At 36.1% G+C, this 23,646-nt stretch overlaps 1 protein-coding gene across 1 annotated transcript; it reads left to right on the top strand.

The window, feature by feature from the left end:
- The first annotated feature begins 13,853 nt into the window (after positions 1 to 13,853).
- Positions 13,854 to 21,019, top strand: LOC123866637 (methionine aminopeptidase 2). Its single transcript, XM_045908301.1, has 8 exons — positions 13,854 to 14,072; positions 14,226 to 14,408; positions 14,602 to 14,762; positions 15,421 to 15,595; positions 16,843 to 17,051; positions 17,470 to 17,560; positions 18,126 to 18,300; positions 19,026 to 21,019. Exons 1-8 carry the CDS (start codon positions 13,928 to 13,930, stop codon positions 19,276 to 19,278), a joined length of 1,392 nt encoding a protein of 463 aa, XP_045764257.1. The 5' UTR covers positions 13,854 to 13,927; the 3' UTR covers positions 19,279 to 21,019.
- The last annotated feature ends 2,627 nt before the right edge of the window (positions 21,020 to 23,646 follow it).

Here is a 23,646-nt window from a genome sequence, read left to right as displayed (position 1 = left end):
GATACAATATGACCATTTGCATTTCAGTTTTAGGGCATGTCTCAAGGTGTCTGTAGGCTTTGTCTTTTTTCTTATGTCTTCAATTCTCACTTTGAATATTTTTTGCTTAATTTATGCACCTTGCCATCGCCCTTTAGCAAGTCACTATTTCTTTTTATATTCTTTGTCTGGACCCATGTTTGGCTGGCATAGGTAAGGCATGGCAGGATGCATGTATCTATAACGGATCTTTTAAGATGTACTGGGTAAGCTCCTTTCATTCTTTCCTTTTGTGCCCAGTAAAACAAGCATACTCGGGCTACTTTGAGAACCCATTAGCAGCTAACAGCAAGGCCTGGACTCAAATTTTTATATGTGGAAGCTGTATTTCCTCGTTGCGTTTATGAGCAAATAAGAATAGTTAACTACTTTTACTAAAAAAAAATTTTATAATTTGGCGCAAACCATCTAAACACCATGATGATTATTATTTCTGCATTGTGAATATTACCAGAAGAAACAGCAAAAAAAATTGTTCCAAGCGGCTCTATTGTAACTTGCAGTCTTCTAAAACAGGTTTTATTTATTATTATTATGTAAAATAGTTTTTGATTTATCGCGCAAAATGTAGAAAAAAATATACAATAAGTCAAAAACTGAAAATCTGACATTTTTTTTAAAATTCCAAGGCGAAAATATACTTAAGAATTTATTAATAGGAATCGAGAGTTTATGCACTAGATAGAGTTCGTTCATTCACTGAAATTCCCAGTTCATTTACTGGCAATTTATCCTTTTGTTAAATAAAATAATTTATAATAATTAATACCACGCATTTTTTTGCGTTTTTGATATTTAAATAATTTAAGAGTGTATACCTACTGTGTATAGACACAGATAAAAAAAATATAAAAATTATATATAGAACGATTCTCATACATATATCTTAATTTTAGGTCAAAGTCAGGGTAGTCCTTATTCGTTCATGTACTGGATCTTTTACCCTCCTACGTCAAAATACTAAAAGTCCGCGTAAATTTCGCAGATTGAAATGTCTGCTTGATTAATTGTCAATAGAGGGTCATGACATGTCAAAATTGCTAGTTTGAAGGTGAAATCGTCAATGTCATTCGCATAGGTTTTCCTCTTAAGAAAATTTTCTTCAGTATAACTAAATACGTGACAAATACAGGAACACCATTAACTTAAAACAATTATAAAGGTTTTCTTTACAAAAAGCGTTAACAAGATGTAAATTGACTTGAGTCTCGATTATCTGTTGAAAAATCTCGCTTTAACCATTCTTTCGCCTTGAATATAAAATTGAAACATAATGACTACGGGCCATCTCTACATATTCGCTTTTCGTAAGGTTTATAAAACAAATTATTACTACGAGCGAACTATGCTCGTTTATGTGAAAACGTTGGTCGGAATTAATGAGTGTTCCCAAGTTCTATCCAGGAATGTATACTGCTATACCTACTGCTGGTCCTAGAATGGGTAGGTCTAGTGGCGATAAATGTATGTAGTAGACTACTAGATAAAGACTGCAACGTCTTCCGCGTGGATTCAGCTTTTATAAAATCACGTGAGAATTCTGATTTTCCGGGATAAAAATAGTCTGTGTCTGCTATAATAGTCAGTCCAGGATGCTATCTATCTCTATGCCAAATAGATGATACTCGCAAGTTCGTCCTCGTAAAAGGTTAGGTTGGATTCAGTTAACTTTACACCAATAGACCGAGTGTTTCTCGTAGGAAGGTATACTATAGCCCACCTTTGTGAAAATTCGACAAATCCGCGGCTAGTTCAACATCATCCACTGTCCTACCTATGGGCGGAAATTCAAGAGGCAACTGGAAGCAGAGCTTCTGACACTCAAGAATACTCTGCGGATATAACTGCAGTCAAGTCAAGCTAAGTACCTACTTTGAATACTGCAGCTATAAGAAGGCGTTAAATACCTATTTGAAAGATGCATCCATGCTTTATATAAATAATATTTACACTTTAAATATAATGTAATAGTGGAATATGGGCAGCACTTCGTCAATGTAGCACGATATCGTAAAATCCTCGAACTGCTCGTTCACAGCGTTCCGGAAAATACATTTTCTTACAATTTCATCTATTTCCATTGAGCCAATTTATATATCACATCTCGGTAAAACAAATAAGTTTATTTATTTTAAAATCAATTTATGCTATCATTCTTGGCTCCATTCCACGCGGGCATGACTTGTAAAAACTCCTATCAATAATTACATTTCCTACCTATTAGCTTAGCTATCAGGTTAGCTTAGATACAGTTTTATTGTAACGTTAAAAAAAATTAAATCAGTAAAAATAATATTCTCGTTTTTTAATTAGGATTGTACATATTGTGGCAGTTATAAAACAAAGATAAGTAAGTATAATCTTTAGGCCTAGTGCAGACAGAGCGCGGCGAGTGGAGTTGAGGCGAGACGAGTAGAGTAGAGACGAATAGAGTTTTTATTCTTCTACTTTTTCTTTTCTAGCTAAAATATTTTGTCCAAATGTTGCGGTCAAAGGATTACCCTACACACGTCAATTTTGAGTGTGATTGAGGAGGCGACTGGGCGATGTCAATGGGCGATGCGCAGTGTCTGCTTGCGCGGCCGCTCGCGCCTATTTTTAACCCCCGACCCAAAAAGAGGGGTGTTATAAGTTTGACGTGTGTATCTCTGTATCTGTCTGTGGCATCGTAGCACCTAAGCTAATGAACCGATTTTGATCTAGTTTTTTTGTTGGAAAGGTGGCTTGATCGAGAGTGTTCTTAGCTATAATTCAAGAAAATCGGTTCAGCCGTGTGAAAGTTATCAGCTCTTTTCTAGTTACTTAAAATGTTGAGTTTAAGTTAATAAAAAGCACAGTAGCTGCGCTTCGTCATTACTAGTCCACTCCCTCGGTATGTTTAAAGCCTTTTAGTAAAGTCAGCAAAATAAAACGTGACTTTGTAATAATTTACAAAATATTTTAATTTTGTAAATCACTCAGCTACAATTAAACCCTTGCTAAATAATGGCAGCCTAAAATTTTGTTTAATTTAGCATGAAATTAAAGCTTGGTCCCACTAATCTTAAATTGTTCTTTGAGAGTTTTTACAAGTCACTTTAAGTCGAAGACGAAAGTTTGATCACGTTTTAAGCTCGGCTTATTGAAAAGAAAACAATAAAATTTAACTGTTTTAAAATTTATTAGAAAAAAAAATTAATCTTCTGTAAGTTAGGTAAGTGTAAGATTATTATTTATTGGATTTAAAATAATTGTTATTATAAATAAATAGATGATACCCGCGACTCCATCCGCGTGGATTAGGTTTTCTAAAAATCCCGTGGGAACTATTTGCTTTTCCGGGATAAAAAGTTGCCGAAGTCAATTTCCGAGGCGTAAGCTACCTCTGTACCAAATTTCATAAAAATCGGTTCAGCGGTTGAGCCGTGAAAACGTAGCAGACAGACAGACAGACAGACAGACGGACAGACAGACAGACAGACACACTTTCGCATTTATAATATTAGTATGGATGGATTAATGTACCTAGTACCTACATCAGTTTCGCGTAGATATTATAGGTAACTTAAGTACCTATATAATGTCTCAAAGTATAAGACCTAATCAATAAGTTGTGGATAGTGTTCAGGATTTAATTCTCTTATCTACCCTATGGGATCAAAACTACTTAAGTCCGGTTAACCGCTGCATAGATTAGTAACACACTTTGAGGTGAAATTTTCCAACACCCACTGTCAGACCTATATCAAAAGAATGACCTGCAAAATAATGTGTTTAGGAGTAACTATTAGAGGAAATTGTAAAGGATCTTTTGTTTCGCATCCATAAAATAACCGAGGTCGCGTAATTTTCTCACATTAATGGAAAGCAGTCCATATTTTGTAACAATACTTACTGGTATACAAAAATATAGACTACTAGACGATTCCCGCGACTTCGTCCGCATGGATTTCGGTTTTTAAAGATTCCGTGGGAACTGTTTGATTTTCCGGGATAAAAAGTTGCCTATGTCAATTACAGGGACGCAAGCTACCTCGGTACCTAATTTCATACAAATCGATCAAGCGGATGAGTATTTAAGAATCTCGCGGGAAAAGTTTGTTTTTCCGGGATAAAAAGTAGCCTATGTCCTTCCCCGGAATGTATCCTAAGTCTGTACAAAATTTCATTAAAATCGGTGCAGCGGTTGAGCCGTGAAAGCGTAGCAGACAGACAGACAGACAGACAGATACACTTTCGCATTATTATTATTATTTCGCATATTAAGTATGGATATTATTACTTAGTTAATTTTGTGAGATATTATGGAGAGCTGTGTCAATGAGCAGTATTCAATTTGTCAATTTAGTAACACAATCCTTTTATCAGCTAAAATAGCACGCTCAGAAGTTGAATTATGTTAATGTGAATAATGAAGTAGATACTATGTAAGTACCAAGTACCGATACTTGAACAAATAAAAACTATGTAGCTTCATCATGAAGTCTCAGTTAAATAACATCAATGATAGGACACACTCAGATACTCATAGTAGTTATAATAAATGGCTATTAATTGACGAGCCAAAAACCACTATAACCATTATAATCCGTAAGTATCGAGAAAATTCTTTGAGTTATTTTTCAGAATTCGATAAAAATCTTTCAGGATAGGCGAACTACACATCTTTTTAGTGTAGGTAAGTAGGTTTCGGCAGTTTAACTCACATTGTTACGTACTTACTATTTGTACCTATAGGTACTACTTTTTATAAATGTTCACGAAATAAAGCCTACAATTATTATCTTTCCCAGTCCCAAGTCATATATGGCTGAGATCTACAGGGCGTACTTTGACTTTGCTCAGATTTAAGTTTTAATTAAAACATTACAGATTTATGCCCGTGTTTTAAAAAGCTTAAAGTACGCTCTATACATATTTTGTCTATTCAACTCTTGCGCCGAAATCAAAAATTCTGAATAGCATCGATTATATTATTATTACTACTTACAGCGAAAAATTTACTTCTTCGTTTTCATGCCAAGAAGAGAAGAAAAAAGAAGAAAGATTCTTTCTCGAAATAACAATACCTTTTAAATATGTTAACGTGAAAAGGCCTCAATATTTTTCAAAAGACTGTTCAACGTAGAGACGTTAATATTAACAATATCAGTCACTTTTCATAATTTACTGTCACGTTGTCTCCCTAGGTCAGCGGTCTACGTGACCCTAAGCCTATGTAAACAATACTCAAAGATCAACACGGCGTCCTTGAACGAACGAGATCACGCGTCACTTGCCTACCAAACAACAGGCAAAGTAGGTCGCACAAGTCAATATTCGTAACTTCATGATTAAGTTTAAGTTTAAATTGGGTCTAAGAAGAGTTGGCTTCACCTCACGATGCGTTGCGTTGGCAGTGCGGCGCCTCAGCGCTGCGTCCATCCTACATAGGAATCGCTGTACCATACCACACGTTGCGTTACGACGACGTGCAGTTAGTACCGCACTGCACGCGCAACGGACTTAGGACCAAAGAGATGAGGCGGGGCGGGGTGGTGCGTTGTAACGCTACACTTTTTGCCGGAGCGCGGGCAATACTCGAATCGGACTCAGCGGTGCGGCTCCGCAACGCACCGGAAACGAATTGTGTGGCCTCAGTCTAATTTACCTAGACGAGAATTCCAGTTGAGATTAATTTACCTAGCCGAGAGTTCAAGTTGGGATCAATTTACCTAGCCGAGAATGGAACGCCAAAGCTCGGGCGAGCTTCTGCGCCACTACGTCAGCGTTAGTGATTGTTCATTTTAATTTTATGTTGCATAAAAATAAACTGTATTATTATGCACAAAGGCGTAATAAGAAATTTTCCTTCAGTAAAGTTAAGATTTTAAGAAACGTTATTTTCAGTACTGCCTCTGGTAGATAAGAAAATAAGGTAAATCTCTACTTGGAATCTACGTAAATAGGATAGTATTTATAGCTATAAATAAGTATAATATTACTACTAAACATAGGTACTATATGATTACGTTCTTAGTCAGAAATGATACCTACTGAAGTATTATTTTTCATTTGATGTATTGTGCTGTAGCTCCCTGTGAAAGATTTAGATAGGTAAGTTTAAATTCTTTAATAAGATTAATATCTAGGAACCAATTTATAATATCTCTTATAAGGGGATACATAAGGGAGATCGTCCGCCGTGACTTTTTGCAGCAATTCAGCAGTAGCGATACAGCGGCAAAAAATCGAGATAGTAGCGATATTTCGCTGGCCCGTGTATAGTGCGTTTCATCGAATAGTACCTATGGCGTTATGTTGGCTCCCCTGTCTGTTGGGTGGTCATTGGCACCATATTGGCATGAGAAGACGCAGATTTTGTTTATTTTCATTTGATTTTCATTTCATTCATTCAGGAAAATCAAATGAAAATAAACAAAATCTGCGTCTTCTTATGCAAATATGGTGCCAATGACTTGGACAGACAGGGGAGCCAACATAACGCCATAGGCACTATTCGATGAAACGCACTATATCTTTGTCCACGATTCTATATCGCTAGTCGCTATAATTGTCGCGATTCAAAATCGCTTTCTTAAGATACGTGCGTGCGGCTTTATTGCTACAAAAAATCACCGTGGGCGATATATTTACTTAAGTAGTTACAGAGATACCTAATATATAATTTTATCAATCCAATAAAATTGTAGGTATGTATGTAAACTTGACAATAATGTAATAACGGCCGTACGACAAGTATTTTTAAAACACAAGATTTCAAAACTGGCAACCCTACTTCAGCCATCTTAGATATTTTTAATGCTTTGTTAAAAACAGGTCAGCAAAACTAACAAGTGTAAATTAAAAATTTATAACACCCCCGACAAGTGAAGGTTACAGTAACTAGAAAAGAGCTGATAACTTTCAAGCGGCAGAACCGATTTTCTTGGATTATAGCCAAGAAACTCTTGATCTAGCCACCTTTCAAACAAAAAAAACCAAATTAAAATCGGTTCATTAGTTAAGGAGCTACGATGCCACAGAAAGATACACAGATACACACGTCAAACTTATAACATCCCTCTTTTTGGGTCGGGGGTTAAAAATATCTATCTTCAGTTTTGCTGACCTGTTAAGATACGTAAGTAAGTAATATCTCTAGTTAAGAAGCTACTTAAGGAAATTTTTCGAGCAGGTAAAGATTTCAAGAAACTATGATATATTTTGCAAAACGCTGACAAAGTTGATCATATATCCTGTCCTGATTCCTAGCTATTTATGAAATGTTCATAAAACTAATATCGAACCATGTATTTACTATTTAGTAAACAAATCTTGATGCTTCGTTGTCTAATCTTTGAAGATTTTTACTAGAACATAATGCATGTGCGATCGTAAAATCTTCCACGAATAATATACCACCTAATCGTAACTTGAGAGTCAGTGGGAAATTTTGAGAAGGTGCTTGTTTAACGCTTTTATGCTGCACTAGCCGATGCCCGCGACTTCGCCCGCGTGGATTAAGGTTTTTCAAAATCCCGTGGGAACTCTTTTATTTTCCAGGACAAAAAGTAGCCTATGTGCTAATCCAGGATATTATCTATCTCCATTCCAAATTTCAGCCAAATCCGTCCAGTAGTTTTTGCGTGAAGGAGTAACAAACATACACACACACACACACACACACACACACACACACACACACACACACATACAAACTTTCGCCTTTATAATATTAGTGCTGCATTATTTGACTGTGGCAAACCTGTCAGATAGTAAAAAGATAGCCAAGATAAAAAAAACTGGTTTAGATAGCACTGTCAGTTATTGCGAGTAGGTTTATACGTAGGTCAATCCCAAATTCTCTAAGTTTTAGCCTTTAATTTTCTGTCACTGTAACACCTCATACATGGATGAAACAGCCTGTCCGTATGAAATTAAAGGTTTCGGTTGGTCTACAGTTTGCCATATTCATGGAAGGTAGTCGAATAAGCGTTGGACTTTTATCCAGCAGCTTCCCTTTGCCTAACAGTGTTCGTGCTCTGGTCATAATATTGTTTACTTCCAATATTCCTGAGTCATCGGGCGAACTTAAGCCGTCAATTGGCTCCTCAGGTACCATTAAGTACTCAACCGAAGTATGCTCTACATCCTACGTCATAATACTACTAATGTTATATTGATATACTAGCTGATGCCCGCAGCTTCGCCCGCGTGGATTGGTCAGCAGCATCAGGATTGAGGAGTCCAAATTTTTTATGAAACAATGTAGCAAAGTTCCTCTATCGATTAAAAAAGAAATGACGCAAATCGGTTCAGAAATCTCGGAGATTTCGGTGTACATAGGTAGAAAAACACAACTCCCTTTTTGAAAGTCGGTTAAAAAAGTAGCCTATGTTACTCCCTGGTCAATTCTCTACTTGTCTGTGAAAATCTCGTCAAAATCGGTTCAGCTTTTCCCAAGATTAGCCTTTTCATACAGACAGACAGACAAAAAATTTAAAAACGTGTGATTCAGTTATAGTATCGTTCAAATAACCATGACCTTAATATGCGGTAGTTATTTCGAAGTTACAAACAGACACTTCAATTTTATTTATTAGTATAGATGAATGTTTTTGTTAACTAATAGTGAATTATTATTTCCTTGGACGATCTATTCATAGCTGTTTTTCTGTTTTTATTTTCAGTAGGTAAAAAAGACAAAAAAAAAATAGGTTAATAACTACTTATTTATTTAAACTATTATCTAAATCATAACAATGAGCAAACCGGTAATTAAAATGTCGAGTTTTCAAATGGCTTTGTCATTAAATATTGGCAAACTAAATTGGTTCACGGCAATTTAATAGCAATGTTAAATATTCAAGAACAAAGTGCGACTAACGATTTCGTATTTAACTAGTAACAATCTTTCTTAATAGGCAGTATAGAATTTGTTTTGTCTGTTTTATAATAGTATGAAAATTGTGTAAAATCATTGCTTAGGAATTGCTAGACAAGTTGCTAACGATCCATTTTTCAGTAGGTTGGTATTATATTATACCTACTATATAAATTTCCCTTGAACGAATTTTACCTTTACTTGTGCTTAAAAGACCTGCCTGCCTGCCAAATTTCATGATTCTAGGTCAACGGGAAGTACCCTATAGGTTTCTTGACAGACACGATAGACAGACAGATAACAAAGTGATCCTGTCTTTCTCCTCTCTTAGGTGCGAAACCCTAAAAAGTGATGGAGCAAACTCGTCTCGGCTATAATGACGAATGAGTGATCAGCAAGTATAAGCCAAATGTACATGTTTTAAGTACATTAATAAGTAAATGTAGTAAACGTTTGTCATTCTCAAGTTAAAACAATATTAACAAGTTGAGAATCGCTGGTGTACACATAAATGTCGCAAAGGTAAAAACAATAACATCATAACAAAGACCATCGGAAACAGACAGGCATACAGTCGGGTAGGTAGCAATCTACATCGTAATTCGTAAACCTTTATATTTGACTTGTACATCAAGTATAATGGATACGCTTTCTTTTGTTCGTAAATGTGTGTTTCTAATACATATCTTGGTGTATGGAGTAAATTGTATAGGTACGCAAAGAAATTTGCCTCCATTGATTTTGTAGTTAGCCTCATGGACTTTTCTTACGATGCCCGAACTTTTAAGAGGTATCTATATATGAAAACTCGACCCTTTTTAACCCCCGACCCAAAAAGAGGGGTGTTATAAGTTTGACGTGTGTATCTGTGTATCTGTCTGTGGCATCGTAGCGCCTAAACGAATGAACCGATTTTAATTTAGTTATTTTTGTTTGAAAGGTGGCTTGATCGAGAGTGTTCTTAGCTATCATCCAAGAAAATCGGTTCAGCCGTTTGAAAGTTATCAGCTTTTTTCTAGTTACTGTAACCTTCACTTGTCGGGGGTGTTATAAATTTTCAATTTACACTTGTATTAACTGGTGTACACTTTATTTGCGCAAAAAATGTTTTCGTCAATATTTGCTTCAAAATCGTGAATACAATGCTAATAATTTTTAAAAAATTCGTTCTAACACCGTTTTTACACCGTTTGTTCCACTGAACTGGGGTAATAACAAACTCTGAAAAAACTCTGAAAAACTGTCAACTTTAGCTTCTGTAGCTACGGCAAAGTAAACAGTAACAGAAGTACTACGATCAACATAATAACACAATAGGTTCTATATCGATAGAGAAGTATAATTTCATGTTCTAATTATAGTTCGCATATTATTAAGGTTATGGCTATCTAATCAAACTAAGCAAGTACCTGGTTACCGGATGTTTCTCTCAAAATTCAATATAATTGTTATATAAGAATCAATCTTGTTCGTTGTTTGTCTTGTTCTGTTGTTGTGTTGTATTAATATACAGTTCACACCACAATTTGTATGTTTGAATTCAATTTAGTTTACTGTTGTTATTATCTCTGTGCGTCATATTTTTCATTGCTGAAGGTCGTAACCCCATTGCATTAATCACATAATGATAAGAGTTTTCTTAGGATAATAGTGCGGTGGGTTGATGGGCTCCCAGATTGTTCGCATACAACTCGACTAAGACGACGAGATTTCAACTTTAGGTTTTTACCATTATTATCAGATGTTTAGTAATAATAATAATCAATCAACGGCTTAACGTGCTCTTCGAAGGCAAAGTTGGTCATCCATCCATGTTACCGATTTGAGCCAACGTTGCTTCACAATCGCAATCGATTGACTTACATTATCACAACTAGACCACTTGTCCGACAATTTGTTATATAGCATAACATAAAATATTGAAGTCATACTGTATTTTTAAGGAAACAACGTCTTCACAACCCAATGGCATAGGCGGTAGACTAAAATCTGATAGGTCATAGGTTCACATCGAACCTTTTGACCTCGCCAGTATAATCGAAAGGTTCCATGTAGTACTACTCCTAGCCTGTGCTGGGTTTTTAAATTACTAGAAAAAGGGTCATTTGCAAGTAATTTTTAACATAGCTATTTAGTTTTTTTTAAGGTCATCAAGCTTTCATCGATATTGAAAGCTCTATAAATAAAACATTGTTCATCTGAGTTGTATGACAGTTTAAACTATTTTTTGTATAGATTTAGCTCAAACTTAAACTCAAAGCATTTATTCAAAATACCTAGGTATCATCGTACACTTTTTAATCATCAAATATTGAATTTGTAAGCTCTAGTAGCTACATACAAGGAGATATTACAATACACTCATAATAAAAAAGCTTTTATGGCCCATTCCCTTTACTTTTCGTAGACCTAATATATATCCACGTGCCACTACGCTGTAAGTCGTAATGTCTTCATTCAATAAAAAAAAAATTTCATATACATATTATTGTATTGTAAAGCTATAACATCTGACTAATAAGAACTTACCGGTCGAAAGGAATTACAATTTGCTATGATTTATACAGTGTGCTATATTTACAAACACGACCAAAGCACTACAACTTGTCTTTACTTGCTTTCAAAGTACATTTGTTACATCTTCGCATTTATTCCAACAGTTTAATTCAACTTTCAATACAATATTTGTTTTTCAGACTATAAAACAAACCACAAAAATCCAGTTCCGCAAGATTTGATACTTTAAAATAATGAATTCGTGTGCACTTTGTTTCAAGCTACGCGCTACGGCGTCGTAGCTCGTAGCAAGAGGAGGAGAAATGCGGGGGCGTAGTAGCAGTCGGGCACGCGGCGAGCGACTGGCATGGAAAATCGCCTGAAAACACCTAGATACCTTAGTCGTGAGTATACGTATAGGCTATATTATGGGTTTCCCGGATCTATCTAGAGCTCGTGCCTTTGTAATTGTAAACAAGCCGGCCGCGCGTCGTAGCGTGGTCGCTTATCGCGCGATCTCCGACTGTTTTGATCGTTATCGTTAGACAAACATATTTCGTATCGGCACCATGTAATTATCTGCTATACAAAACATGGATCGTTTTTGTGATTTAAATAGGAACTATTTTCATTACAAATCCATATTTAACATAATAATTGCGAAAGTGTGTCTCTGTCTGTTTGCTAGTTTTTCACGGCCCCAACAGTTTAACAGATTTTGATGAAATATGGTACATCCCGGGGACGGATATATACTAACTTTTTACCCTGGAAAATTAAAGAGTTTCCACGGGATTCTTGAAAGCCCATCCGTTTAACAGATCTATACGAAATTTGCTACAGAAGGTATATAACACGTCACGGAAATTGACATAGGCAACTTTTTATCCCGAAAAAGCAAATAGCTCGCATGAGATTTTAAAAAATCCTTTTCAGATTTATTCCTGTACTTGTGCTATAAGACCTACCTACCTGCCAAATTTCATGCTTTTAGGTCAACGGGAAGTACCCTATAGGTTTTCTTGACAGACACGACGGACGGACGGACAGACAGACAGACAACAAAGTGATCCGATAAGAGTTCCGTTTTTCCTTTTGAGGTACGGAACCCTAAAAATGTAATATAATAATTCTGAAAATGATTCTGACTTTGATAATATCAAGTGACAACAACTAGATCACACAAACTCGTTCGGCTTGATGGATCAGTATCTTAATCCAATCAGGAGTTACTGTAGCACACTGGAATAGGTTTATATTTTGCCTTTAGGCCAGCAGGTAAACTAACTTGAGTAACTACGTAGGTAATAGAGCCTATCTAAAGAAGCCGAACTTTAGAACAAAAACACCAAAAGCTCGAATAGCACAGCTTTTCCGCTGTTAGAAAATATATAAGTAATACAAAACGTTTTACTTGATTTGAAAAAGCATTTGCCTACCCACATTTTTATTTTATTGGTTCTCTGTGCATCTCTGTTTTATTTATTTACGCGATGTCATTTATCATTTGGGAATAACTCCCGAGTTTCCTCTACCTACTAAGGGTTGACTGAAGGTTTGTATTAGCATTATTCAGACTCCATAAATGGATAAATTGAAGCTGCTTCATTCTTCAACTTCATTATAATCCGTCCAGGGCTTTTAAGATTAGCGTTTTTAAATTAGTCAAAATAATAAGTTTGACATGAGTTACTCACAAATTAGTCGATACTGTAACTAATTTCTTAAGCTGGACCCTTTCAAGTAAAGATTTTTATATAAACCTGTGAGGTTGATACTGCCATTGGGGCAATTAAAGTGCCATAAGCAAACTTTGTCCTATTAGTTTACAAATTGCGAAAAACCAAATTAAATTTTAATTTCGCGGGCAAACCAGTCTCAGACGACCTAAACTGAGAACTTTTGAGTTTTTGGTTCGATATTTTTATTTTAAAGACGTGTTGTCTGCCTTGTAACCATAAAATAGGTACTTGTACCCAAAAAGCGCCACCTTTATTGAAATGCTTTTAGCAAAATTGATCAATTAAAGTTCAAACCAGGGTAGGTAGGTACTATGAATACAATTTTGTGAAGATCCTATACCCCGTGAAAAAAGTAATCAACTTTCTTTGCGTTTTAAAAAAAAGGTTAAAAAATCCCCCAGGTTCCTAATAAAATTGATTAATTAAGACAAATGATTGAACAACCTTCCTGGGTGAAGTTAAATCCGATCTGCGAAATCATTTTTTATTTAGAAATACCTAATTTTACGAAACATATTATATTGATATTATATTCTATTTACTCATCGATTATAATAAGTCATATGTAATGATTTACCCAAAACTATTTTCTAAATAGCATCCTAAAAATCTCCGCTGTTATATCAATGTTACCCACCTCTACTGTAAATGTCATTTCTTTGCCAAACAAAATGTAATTTGACCACCGACAATATTAAGCAGTGAGGACTGAGGACTGAGGTCAGAATATTAAAAATTAAGAGTCTGTGGTATATAAATTTCGCATGCAGACTACGATTTATTTTTGTAAATTTTAAAATACACAATGGCTGATATTATAAAGGATGAAGAGGTGATTAAAGATAAGGAAAATGCTTCGGAAGAAGAGGAAGTTGATGGAGTAGAGGAGGCAGAGACCAAAGATCCCGCTAAAAAGAAGAAGAAGAAAAAAAAGAAAAATAAGAAGACAGGTTAGGTTACAAATTTTTTAATTAGTTTTATTATAGATAATTTACGTATTTCTATTAAATAACTTAGATTTTAGGGTTAAATAAGCTCAGCACTGTGGTTGTTACTTACAAGGAAGTAATAAGATTTTAATTAATAAGAAACTTCAATTTTAGCGGGAACTGAAATCGAGAATGATAGCGAGGTATCGGAAAAAGTTCAAACGCTTCCATTAGAAGAGAATAATGAAGATGGAGATAAAAAAAAGAAAAAGAAAAACAAAAGTAAGAGCAATAAAAGCACAGGAAAGGTCCAAACTGACCCACCTACAATTCCAATTGGAGAATTATTTCCTGATGGTAAGTGATGATAACCTAAGTACTTGTTTAAGTCACCTGTACAGTAAAGCATATTTCATTCATTCATTCAACATATACTTTATGATATAAATAAAATAAACAATACTTTTATTATGATTTGACTTATTTTGATGTCAATAATTAGTAGATGTTTTTACTGAGGCTAATTTTTTAAAATAATTTTGTGGTTTAGGAAATTTCCCCGAAGGTCAAATAATGGACCATGGACCAGCAGAGGGCATTGACGATAGAACTGCCAAAGACCGCTTCAGCAGTGAAGAGAAGAGAGCTTTAGATAAAATGCATAATTACATCTACCAAGAGATAAGGCAGGCTGCGGAGGCTCACAGACAGGTAAAAATACTTGTTTTGTTTTCAGCTAGCAAATCCAGGAGAGTAGATTGTTGTAACATAAATAATGGTCAAATTAGATGATTGATTACATTATACTATTTTTTCGTTATAGCCTAGTGGTCAGGACGTTCTCCTCCTATTCGGGAGGTCAGGTTCTATCCCGGGCATGCACCTCTATCTTTTCGAAGTTATGTGTTTAAAGAAGTTAAATATCACTTAACGGTGAAGGAAAACATCGTGAGGAAACCTTTATACTTAAAGAGTCTCATTCTGCACTGGGACAGTGTAGTAGACTATGGCCAAACCCTTATCATTCTGAAAGGAGACCCGAGTAGTATGGCCAGTGATGGATTGATCATGATGATAATGATGAAGATTCTTTAGTACTCAGTCCATCTCAATAACCTACAACTACGTAAACTATAACGAGTGAAATGACAATTTTCGGAAGTAGGTTTCAAGTGCAACTAGTTACCAATCAGACAAATATACAGAAAGACAATAACATGTTTTTAGTTGATTTTAAGTATTTGAGTTTTGACACAATCTAAATAAAAAGTAAAAAAATTGTGGTACTTTTGGAATTATAGACACTTTTATTAGTTTTTTTGTATAGATGTCCCTTTTTTATTATGAATGTATAAATAATCTACTTTAGACACGCAAATACATTCGCGACTGGATAAAGCCTGGTATGACCATGATCCAAATCTGTGAAGAGCTGGAATCCACTGCAAGACGTCTCATCGGTGAAGATGGTTTGAAAGCAGGGCTGGCATTCCCTACTGGGTGCAGTCGCAACCACTGTGCTGCCCATTACACGCCTAACACAGGTATTGTAATAATTTTTTTAATACAGTTGCTCAAAAAGTGGCGTATTGCAGGGACATATAGCGTTCGGGATGTGGGCTATTACATACTCGTGCTTTTTCTTTACCTTTCCCGCACTCGTGCTTTTTCTTTCCCAACTGTCAAAATATTAAAAAGAAAAACCAACCATGAAGTTTTTACTAAAAAAAATTATAGAAGTTTTTATGATTCATGCAAATACGTATTTCTAATAAGAAGCTACTAATTTGTTTCAATATCAGATTTAATGATTTGATTGAATGAGATGGCTAGGTTTCATTTCATTTTATCTCATTAAATTTCATTTTCAATTCATATCAATAAAAAACTTCTACTGAAGACTTGGCTGTATGGGCATAAGTTCCCTTTGCCTACCAAAATGGGTGAAGAAAAAAAAACTGCTTATATTCTACGGTTGGCGCCATTTTTCAGAAATTTTCTTTGCGAGTTTAGTTGTTGGTTGCCTAAAATGAGTAATTTCGACCCTAGTTTTTTATATCTATTAACAATAAAGTTGTTTTAAATTAAATTAAGTTAGTTGAGTTTATTGTGTTTTTATTATTTTATTAAATTGCTTCATTTTTTCGCAACTGTATTAAAAATAGTCGTTCAGTACACGTGCGGAACCGTCATTGCAACTCGTTCCGACTGTCAACCCTCGCCTTCAGCTACGCCTCGGCTCGGGTAGACATTTGTCGGAACTCTTTGCAATGACAGCCTTTCCGCACTTGTAATGAAATATACTATTCCATTCCATTCCATTAGCCTGTATTTGTCCACTGCTGGACATAGGCCTTTCTAAGAGCACTCCACCAAACATGGTCCTCCGCCTTCATCCACCCTCTCCCTGCCACCTTCATAAGGTTAGGTTCATTATTTTACGCAAATATTATTACATATTGTAATATTAGCATATAATAATATGTCATTGTGTTGATTTATTATGCGAGTTATTATGATGAATTTTCTATACACCAATTTGGGGTGGTGTCACAGATATAAATGTTAATTTATGTACTTTGTTTTTATCTATGACATCAACACCCAACCCGAGCACCCATTGTAGCAGATCCTTTTTTTCACACATAATACACACACACACAACTTGCACATAATGCCTTGCACACACACAACACACACAAGAGCATACAGCACTGGTTTTCATCTGGAACCCCAATATGTGGTCAGCTATCCTTGAGCATCTTAACTCTACCCACTGGTTAATTTCTAGGTGACAACACAGTCCTCGAGTATGACGATGTAGTGAAGATAGATTTCGGTACGCACATCAATGGCCGTATCATAGACTGCGCGTTCACATTGCACTTCAACCCGCGCTACGACCCGCTGGTGAAGGGAGTGCAGGAAGCCACGGAGGCTGGCATCAAGGCTTCAGGGGTTGATGTTAGGCTGTGCGACGTTGGAGCCGCTGTGCAAGAGGTTATTTTCGATTTTAATTTATGAAGTATAACTTCTTTTGACGCGGCTTTAAGAGTAACTTGGATATTTTTTCGGGTAAAAATTAGTTTTGTCCATAGTTAAAATGGTCGCCAAACAGAAAAGGTGTTTTGAGGCCGCCATCTTTTATCGAGGAGTTTTGAAGATATTACCAAGTAATTTTAGTGCCATAGATTAAAAGCTCTATTTTTATTTTGTATCTACATGATAATAATTTACGGTTAGATTGAGGATTTTATTGTATGAGCTTAATACGTACATTGATTAAAACTGTATACAAAGAGATCATATTACATTGATCTCTGGTGAGTTCAACTCCTCAATTTTTGTTAGGTAGGTTATTTTTGTTGTTCGATTCGATTATATAATCAATGAAAAACAATTTTTATTGTACTTACAGGTAATGGAATCACATGAGGTTGAACTAGATGGCAAGGTGTATCAAGTGAAACCGATTCGCAATCTTAACGGCCATTCCATTGGTCCTTATCGTAAGTATTTTATTTGCTTAGTTCTAACTTCTAATACGTAAGGTGGTTGAAATTGTCAGTGTCTATTTCTATTGCCGATATGACAATGAATAACAAAAATTTCAAAATGGCTGCCATGCAAATTAAAACTAGTCATCATCATCATCATCATCAGCAACAACCGAATGGATGTCCACTGTTGGGCATAGGTTTCCTGCAGGGACTTCCACAAGGTCTCGCGGCTCCCTATAGTTCGCGACATGTCGACATGGCTATCGATGTATGAGGCAGGGTGGTCATCGCGCTATCCTGCACTGGGTTAGCGCGGGAAGTTTGCGCCTGTGCGGGGCGTGTCCACCCCGATTGCCATGTCGATCTGTCGCGAACTATAGATGGACGGACGACATCGCCGATATCCGTCCACCTAGTGGACAAATTAAAACAAGTAAAAAGCATTTCTTGTACGATGGATGATACGGAACCATTCGTGTGCGAGTCCAAGTCGTACTTGACCGGTTTTTATTCTATATAAATGTATGGTTTTATTATCGTTGTAACTCTACATAGTGAGTGGTCCTCTATCCAGGAATCCATGCCGGCAAGACTGTGCCGATCGTGAAGGGCGGTGAAACTACCCGCATGGAAGAGAACGAGTTCTACGCGATCGAGACGTTCGGCTCCACCGGCCGCGGGCAAGTGCACGACGACATGGATTGCTCGCACTACATGAAGAACTTTGACCAGCAGTTTGTGCCTTTGAGGTATGTTACTCTGCTTTAGGGTCTAACCACACATATCAGCGACTTGGACGGGCCGTGTTCCGTCAGGGGCTCAAAAAAATGAGTGTCTGTGAGTGAATGAGGCGAAAGTGTGTCTGTTACCTATTCATGGCGCAAATGCTAAACCGATTTAGTTAAAATTTAGTCCAGAAAAAGTTTTCTTTTGGAAACCGTTATAGGGTACTTTTATCCTGACAAATCAGAATGCTCAGAAGAATTTTGAAAATGGAAACTGGGGGTATTAGCTAGTCCATACTAATATTATAAATGCGTAAGAATGTGTTTATTAGTTACCTTTACAAGGCCCATCCGCTTAACCGATTTTGATGAAGTTCGATCCAGGGACAGCTTGCAATCCAGAGACGTAAATAGGCTACTTTTTCTCGCTGAAATCCGAAGTTTCTTCAGGGTTTTATAAACCTAATTCCACGCGGATGAAGTCGTGAGCATCATCTATGCATTAAATGAAATTTAAAACTCCATATTTTAATCTGATAGCAAATAACTTGATGTAGTAGCTAATTCTATTGTACACAATCTCTAAACTGAAATGGCAGGTCTAAATATATTGTTATTACTTTCATAATGGACCCTGCAGCTAGCACTATATTTAGATCTATCAATTTGGCTTAGTTTAGACATTGGTTATTAATGTCGACCATAAATAACATTTCGAGCAAACATTGAAAGTGTGAATTTATCTACAGATTGCAGTCATCGAAACAGCTACTGAACCTTATAAACAAGAACTTCAGTACGCTCGCGTTCTGCAAGCGCTGGCTGGAGCGCGCGGGCGCCTCGCGCTACGCTATGGCACTTAAGGACCTCTGCGACAAAGGCGTCGTGGATGCATATCCGCCCTTATGTGACATCAAGGGCAGTTACACGGCGCAGTTCGAGCACACCATCCTACTGAGACCAACTTGTAAAGAAGTCGTCTCGCGTGGTGACGATTACTAACATTTGATATAATAAAATTTGTTGAATAAAGGCTCGCGCACTTACGACTCCTGCTCCGCTTTTTCACCCACGTGCAAATTGTGGCACCAATTCAATTTTTATATGCGGTTATTGAAAAAGGCGGATCTACAAATCCCTGAAGAGCCGGCAATGCATTCTTCTCGTGCTGCAAATGTTCATGAGCGACGGTAATCATTTAACATCAGCCGCCCGCCGCCTGCTCGTTTGCTCGTTATTTATATTTATAAAACCATCGCTCACTATGCGCGAGTCGTGAGGTCTAATGAGTTTTGACCCAATTTGGTAACGCGATGCGGATGATTTTGGTTATGCGGCTCGCCGCGGCTGCAATGTGCGCGAGCCTTTAGAAAACAAAGTTCATCTTTGTTGCGAGTGCTGAATCCTGAACAAGCGAGGAATTCTATAATTGAATCATAAGCGTAGCGAGTGATTCTAAGTTAGAATCCTGAGCGTAGCGAGGGATACAAAGGAACATGAATCAAATCACTTTGCTGTCGTGTGAGACATACTTTTCACCTCACTAGCGAGAAAACTCAATGTATCGAAACAATAATTTCGAACCAGTCTTAGAAACAAAAATTCATTCATATTTTTTTTGATTGTATGTCATAATATTATAACCTTAGATTATAACCATATTGCATAATATGAAATAAGATGTCTGAGAATTATGGTGTTTTTGAGCTAGTGAGGTGAAAATAATATTTTCGTAATAAAATTAAGCTACCTCAATCAGTGGATAGGACTGTAAATGTTATTGCGCGTTGTAGCTTTCCATTACCTTCCTATTTTAAAGCAATGTGTATAATGGCTTTATTCAATATTGGTACTAATTCAACTGCACGCAAATCCTAAAATGACAAGTTTTAGGCCGGCCAAATATCAGAAATTGTGGACGCGCATCTAAAGGCACTCTGCTCATACATTTTGTACTAGACCTCGCAGACTCAGAATTTTGCCCGACTTTCGTTTCTCATGTTCGCAGAATGAGTGCGAAAAAGTTTTCTGATAATATGCGTCCGGCCTTAAAGTACTGCGATCTTCTTCCATAGAATACTAAATGGAGAATTCTGTACATTTGAATTAGGACCTCTGTACGCTTATTTTTAGCAGGTGCGTAATTCCGACCGGATTAGCGAACTCTATTAGATTAGCTTATAAAGGTCATCGCACATTATACAGAATCAACTCGCAGTAAAGCATGGAAATGTGAGCTTTGTATCTAAGGTAGAATTTTCAATATTTAATTGAAAAAGTGAACCGCGCGTCGTACACTTCAATTGCATAAGGGATATGACAAAGCTCACATTTCCATGCTTTACTGTGAGTCGAGTTGCGAATCAGAGTGGAGTTGGAGTCGAATCTGTGTATTGTACAAAATTCTTATTACCAACCGAACCGAACAACTGTTGTCGATATTATTTCAACTGTATATAGAATGCATGCGGTATCATTTCAGACCTGATATCCCAATGCGGATTGCGATAATTCCGGCCGGAATTTGCCCCGAGACATTACAGGTGCCATGTTCAAGGTGCATCTCAATTTTTTCCTATTCATTGATTGACGACAAGTAGGTAGGAAGTTTTGTTGACAATCTTTCTTTTTTTTACATCATAACCTAAAACCTAACGTCTTGTTATGTTATTATATTATGTTATTAAAATATAAGCGGAAATAAACCCTGTTTGCTTCTAACAATGACTTAGTCAGCTTTGTTTTGTTGAGTTGTTTATATCATGGTTGAAACAATAATAATAATGTAATTCATTTACTGTTGTTAAGAATAATTACTCATACTATGACGACTTCCCAATTTATTAAGTACTAGCAGATGCCCGCGACTTCGCCCGCGTGGATTTAGGTTTTTCGAAATCCCGTAGGAACTCTTTGATTTTCCGGGATAAAAAATAGCCTATGTGCTAATCCAGGCTATTATCTATCTCCATTCCAAATTTCAGCCAAATCCATCCAGTAGTTTTTGCGTGAAGGAGTAACAAACATACACACACACACATACAAACTTTCGGCTTTATAATATTAGTGTGATTTAGACAATTGAAGAAATCATGTCTATTCGTTGCAGCGTGATTGAAGGACAAAACAACAAACTCTCGCATTTATAATATGGTATTATGATGTACGTGCCACAGCTTACTCTATCCTTTCGGTCCGAATTTTCAGTCCACGACGGGCCTTTAAAGTTGTAAAGTGTAAGTGTCTTACAAATTTTTTGATGATCCTTTATTTTCTTAACACCAGTGGAATGAAAGATATTGACCGGAAAAGATTTGTTTAAAGTAAAATGAGTTACAATAGTACTCTGAACATCTATGTAAGTAATCAGATAAACTATTTGAATAAACTTCATATACATATTTAACGGAACTTTTATTTTTTTATGCTATTACAAAACTGGTATAATCTAAGGCTGAAACCTGAACTTTGAATTGATCAGACTTAAAACAAAATAATTAAAATGTTAGTACGTACAGATATAAATCTATCTCGTTTAAACTGTCTTAAGTCTGAGCAAATCCTCTGTGCTCAGAACACAGTCAAAGTACGCTTTGTAAATCTCAGCGTGTGAGGGCCCCCTATATCTATACTAATAAATAAAATTGGAGTGTCTGTCTGTAATTTCGAAATAACTACCTCATATTAAGCTCATATGGTTATTTGAACGATACCATAACTGAATCACACGTTTTTAAAATTTTTGTCTGTCTGTCTGTTTGTCTGTCTGTCTGTTTGAAAAGGCTAATCTTTGGAACGACTGAACCGATTTTGACGGGACTTTCACAGGCAAGTAGAGGATTGACCAGGGCGTAAAATAGGCTACTTTTTTAACCGACTTTTAAAAAGGGAGTTGTGTTTTTCTACCTATGTACACCGAAATCTCCGAGATTTCTGAACCGATTTGCGTCATTTCTTTTTTAATCGATAGAGGAACTTTGCGACATTGTTTCATAAAAAATTTGGAGTCCAACTCCTCAATCCTGATGCTGCAGGGGATCTGACCAATCCACGCGGGCGAAGCTGCGGGCATCAGCTAGTTTACAATATTATTATTATAAAGTCAGTTTCCTTAAGTAGAAACGATACAAGGTTCGGCTCAATACTGGTTGGTATATTGGTAGGCTATAAATACGTATGTCGCCATTCGGGTGATCGCTATTAAATTAAAATTGAAATAGAGCGCACTTTGACTTTGCTTAGATAAACTTTTCAGAGATCTTGTGTGAGAGGTGTCTTAAGTCTGAGCAAACTCAAAGTGCGCTCTATAGATGTCAGCCTAAGACCATTCCTCCTAATCCCCCAACTAGATGTAGGTATGGGCTATAACTATTACACAAATAAATAAAACAATTTCTTTCATATTTTATTAATTTATTTAGTTTGCACGTTCAGGAAAGCGCTATCTTCCTAAATGCAGTAAATATAAACGATTACATTAATATTAAGTAAATTATCTATGTAGTACAATAATATATCGGTAAAAAGTTATTCGCCAATAACATTTTATTCCATAGAAACGTATAAAACTGTTGACATAACTAGACACACACTAAATCTAAGTAAGTACATAACTTTTTCATTAGGCGAGTCGACGTGATTAACACAAGAGGCCCACACCGAACTTATTTGGCCTCTTTCGAATCAGAATTAAGAAACAAAATTAATTAAACTTCAATTTCAATTACAAAGTAAAACCTTTATAATATAAATTAATTAATGTTACTGAAATGAAATAGATTTTTTTAAATTACTTGTCACAAAGAACGCAGACAACCGACAAAATAAGAACAAATCATTTACTACATAAACGCCAATTTCCTAAAAAAAATCGGAGCGATGAACTCTCGAAGAGCAGCATGTCCGCCGGCGCGGCCCCACAAAAAGGCTTTAAAATAATTTATTCATTTCTGTCGAATTCGAAGAGAGTATTTGATTAAATAAAATTTCATCCAACCATTACAATTTGTTTCATTATTCGTTCGTTTATGTTAATCTATCTTTTTGATTGAGTTTAATCTTCGGTCTACACTCACAGTTATTATTAAGTCTGGACTCTGGAGTTAGGTTTGAATTCTCACAGAGGTTTTTGAGGCAGCGATAAAATTGTGATGGAAGAAACATCGATGAAAGTTTAACGCCAAAGTGTAAATTGGGGCAGAAGCTATTGATAGTTATTATGTTTTATTTTCAATGTGATTTCGTTTTGAACGAATTGAGAAGCACTGATAATATACAAATAAAAATAAAAATAATCAAAGTTCAATCGCCGAGTCAATTTTCGACGTTCAATTGCATGACAGGCATCTTTACGTTACAGTTATCGTTAAG

Source organism: Maniola jurtina, chromosome 7, assembly GCF_905333055.1.
Source record: "Maniola jurtina chromosome 7, ilManJurt1.1, whole genome shotgun sequence".
Classification (NCBI taxonomy): domain Eukaryota; kingdom Metazoa; phylum Arthropoda; class Insecta; order Lepidoptera; family Nymphalidae; genus Maniola; species Maniola jurtina.
The sequence above is the reverse complement of the archived record's forward strand: the minus strand, read 5'-3'. Positions and strand labels throughout refer to the sequence as shown.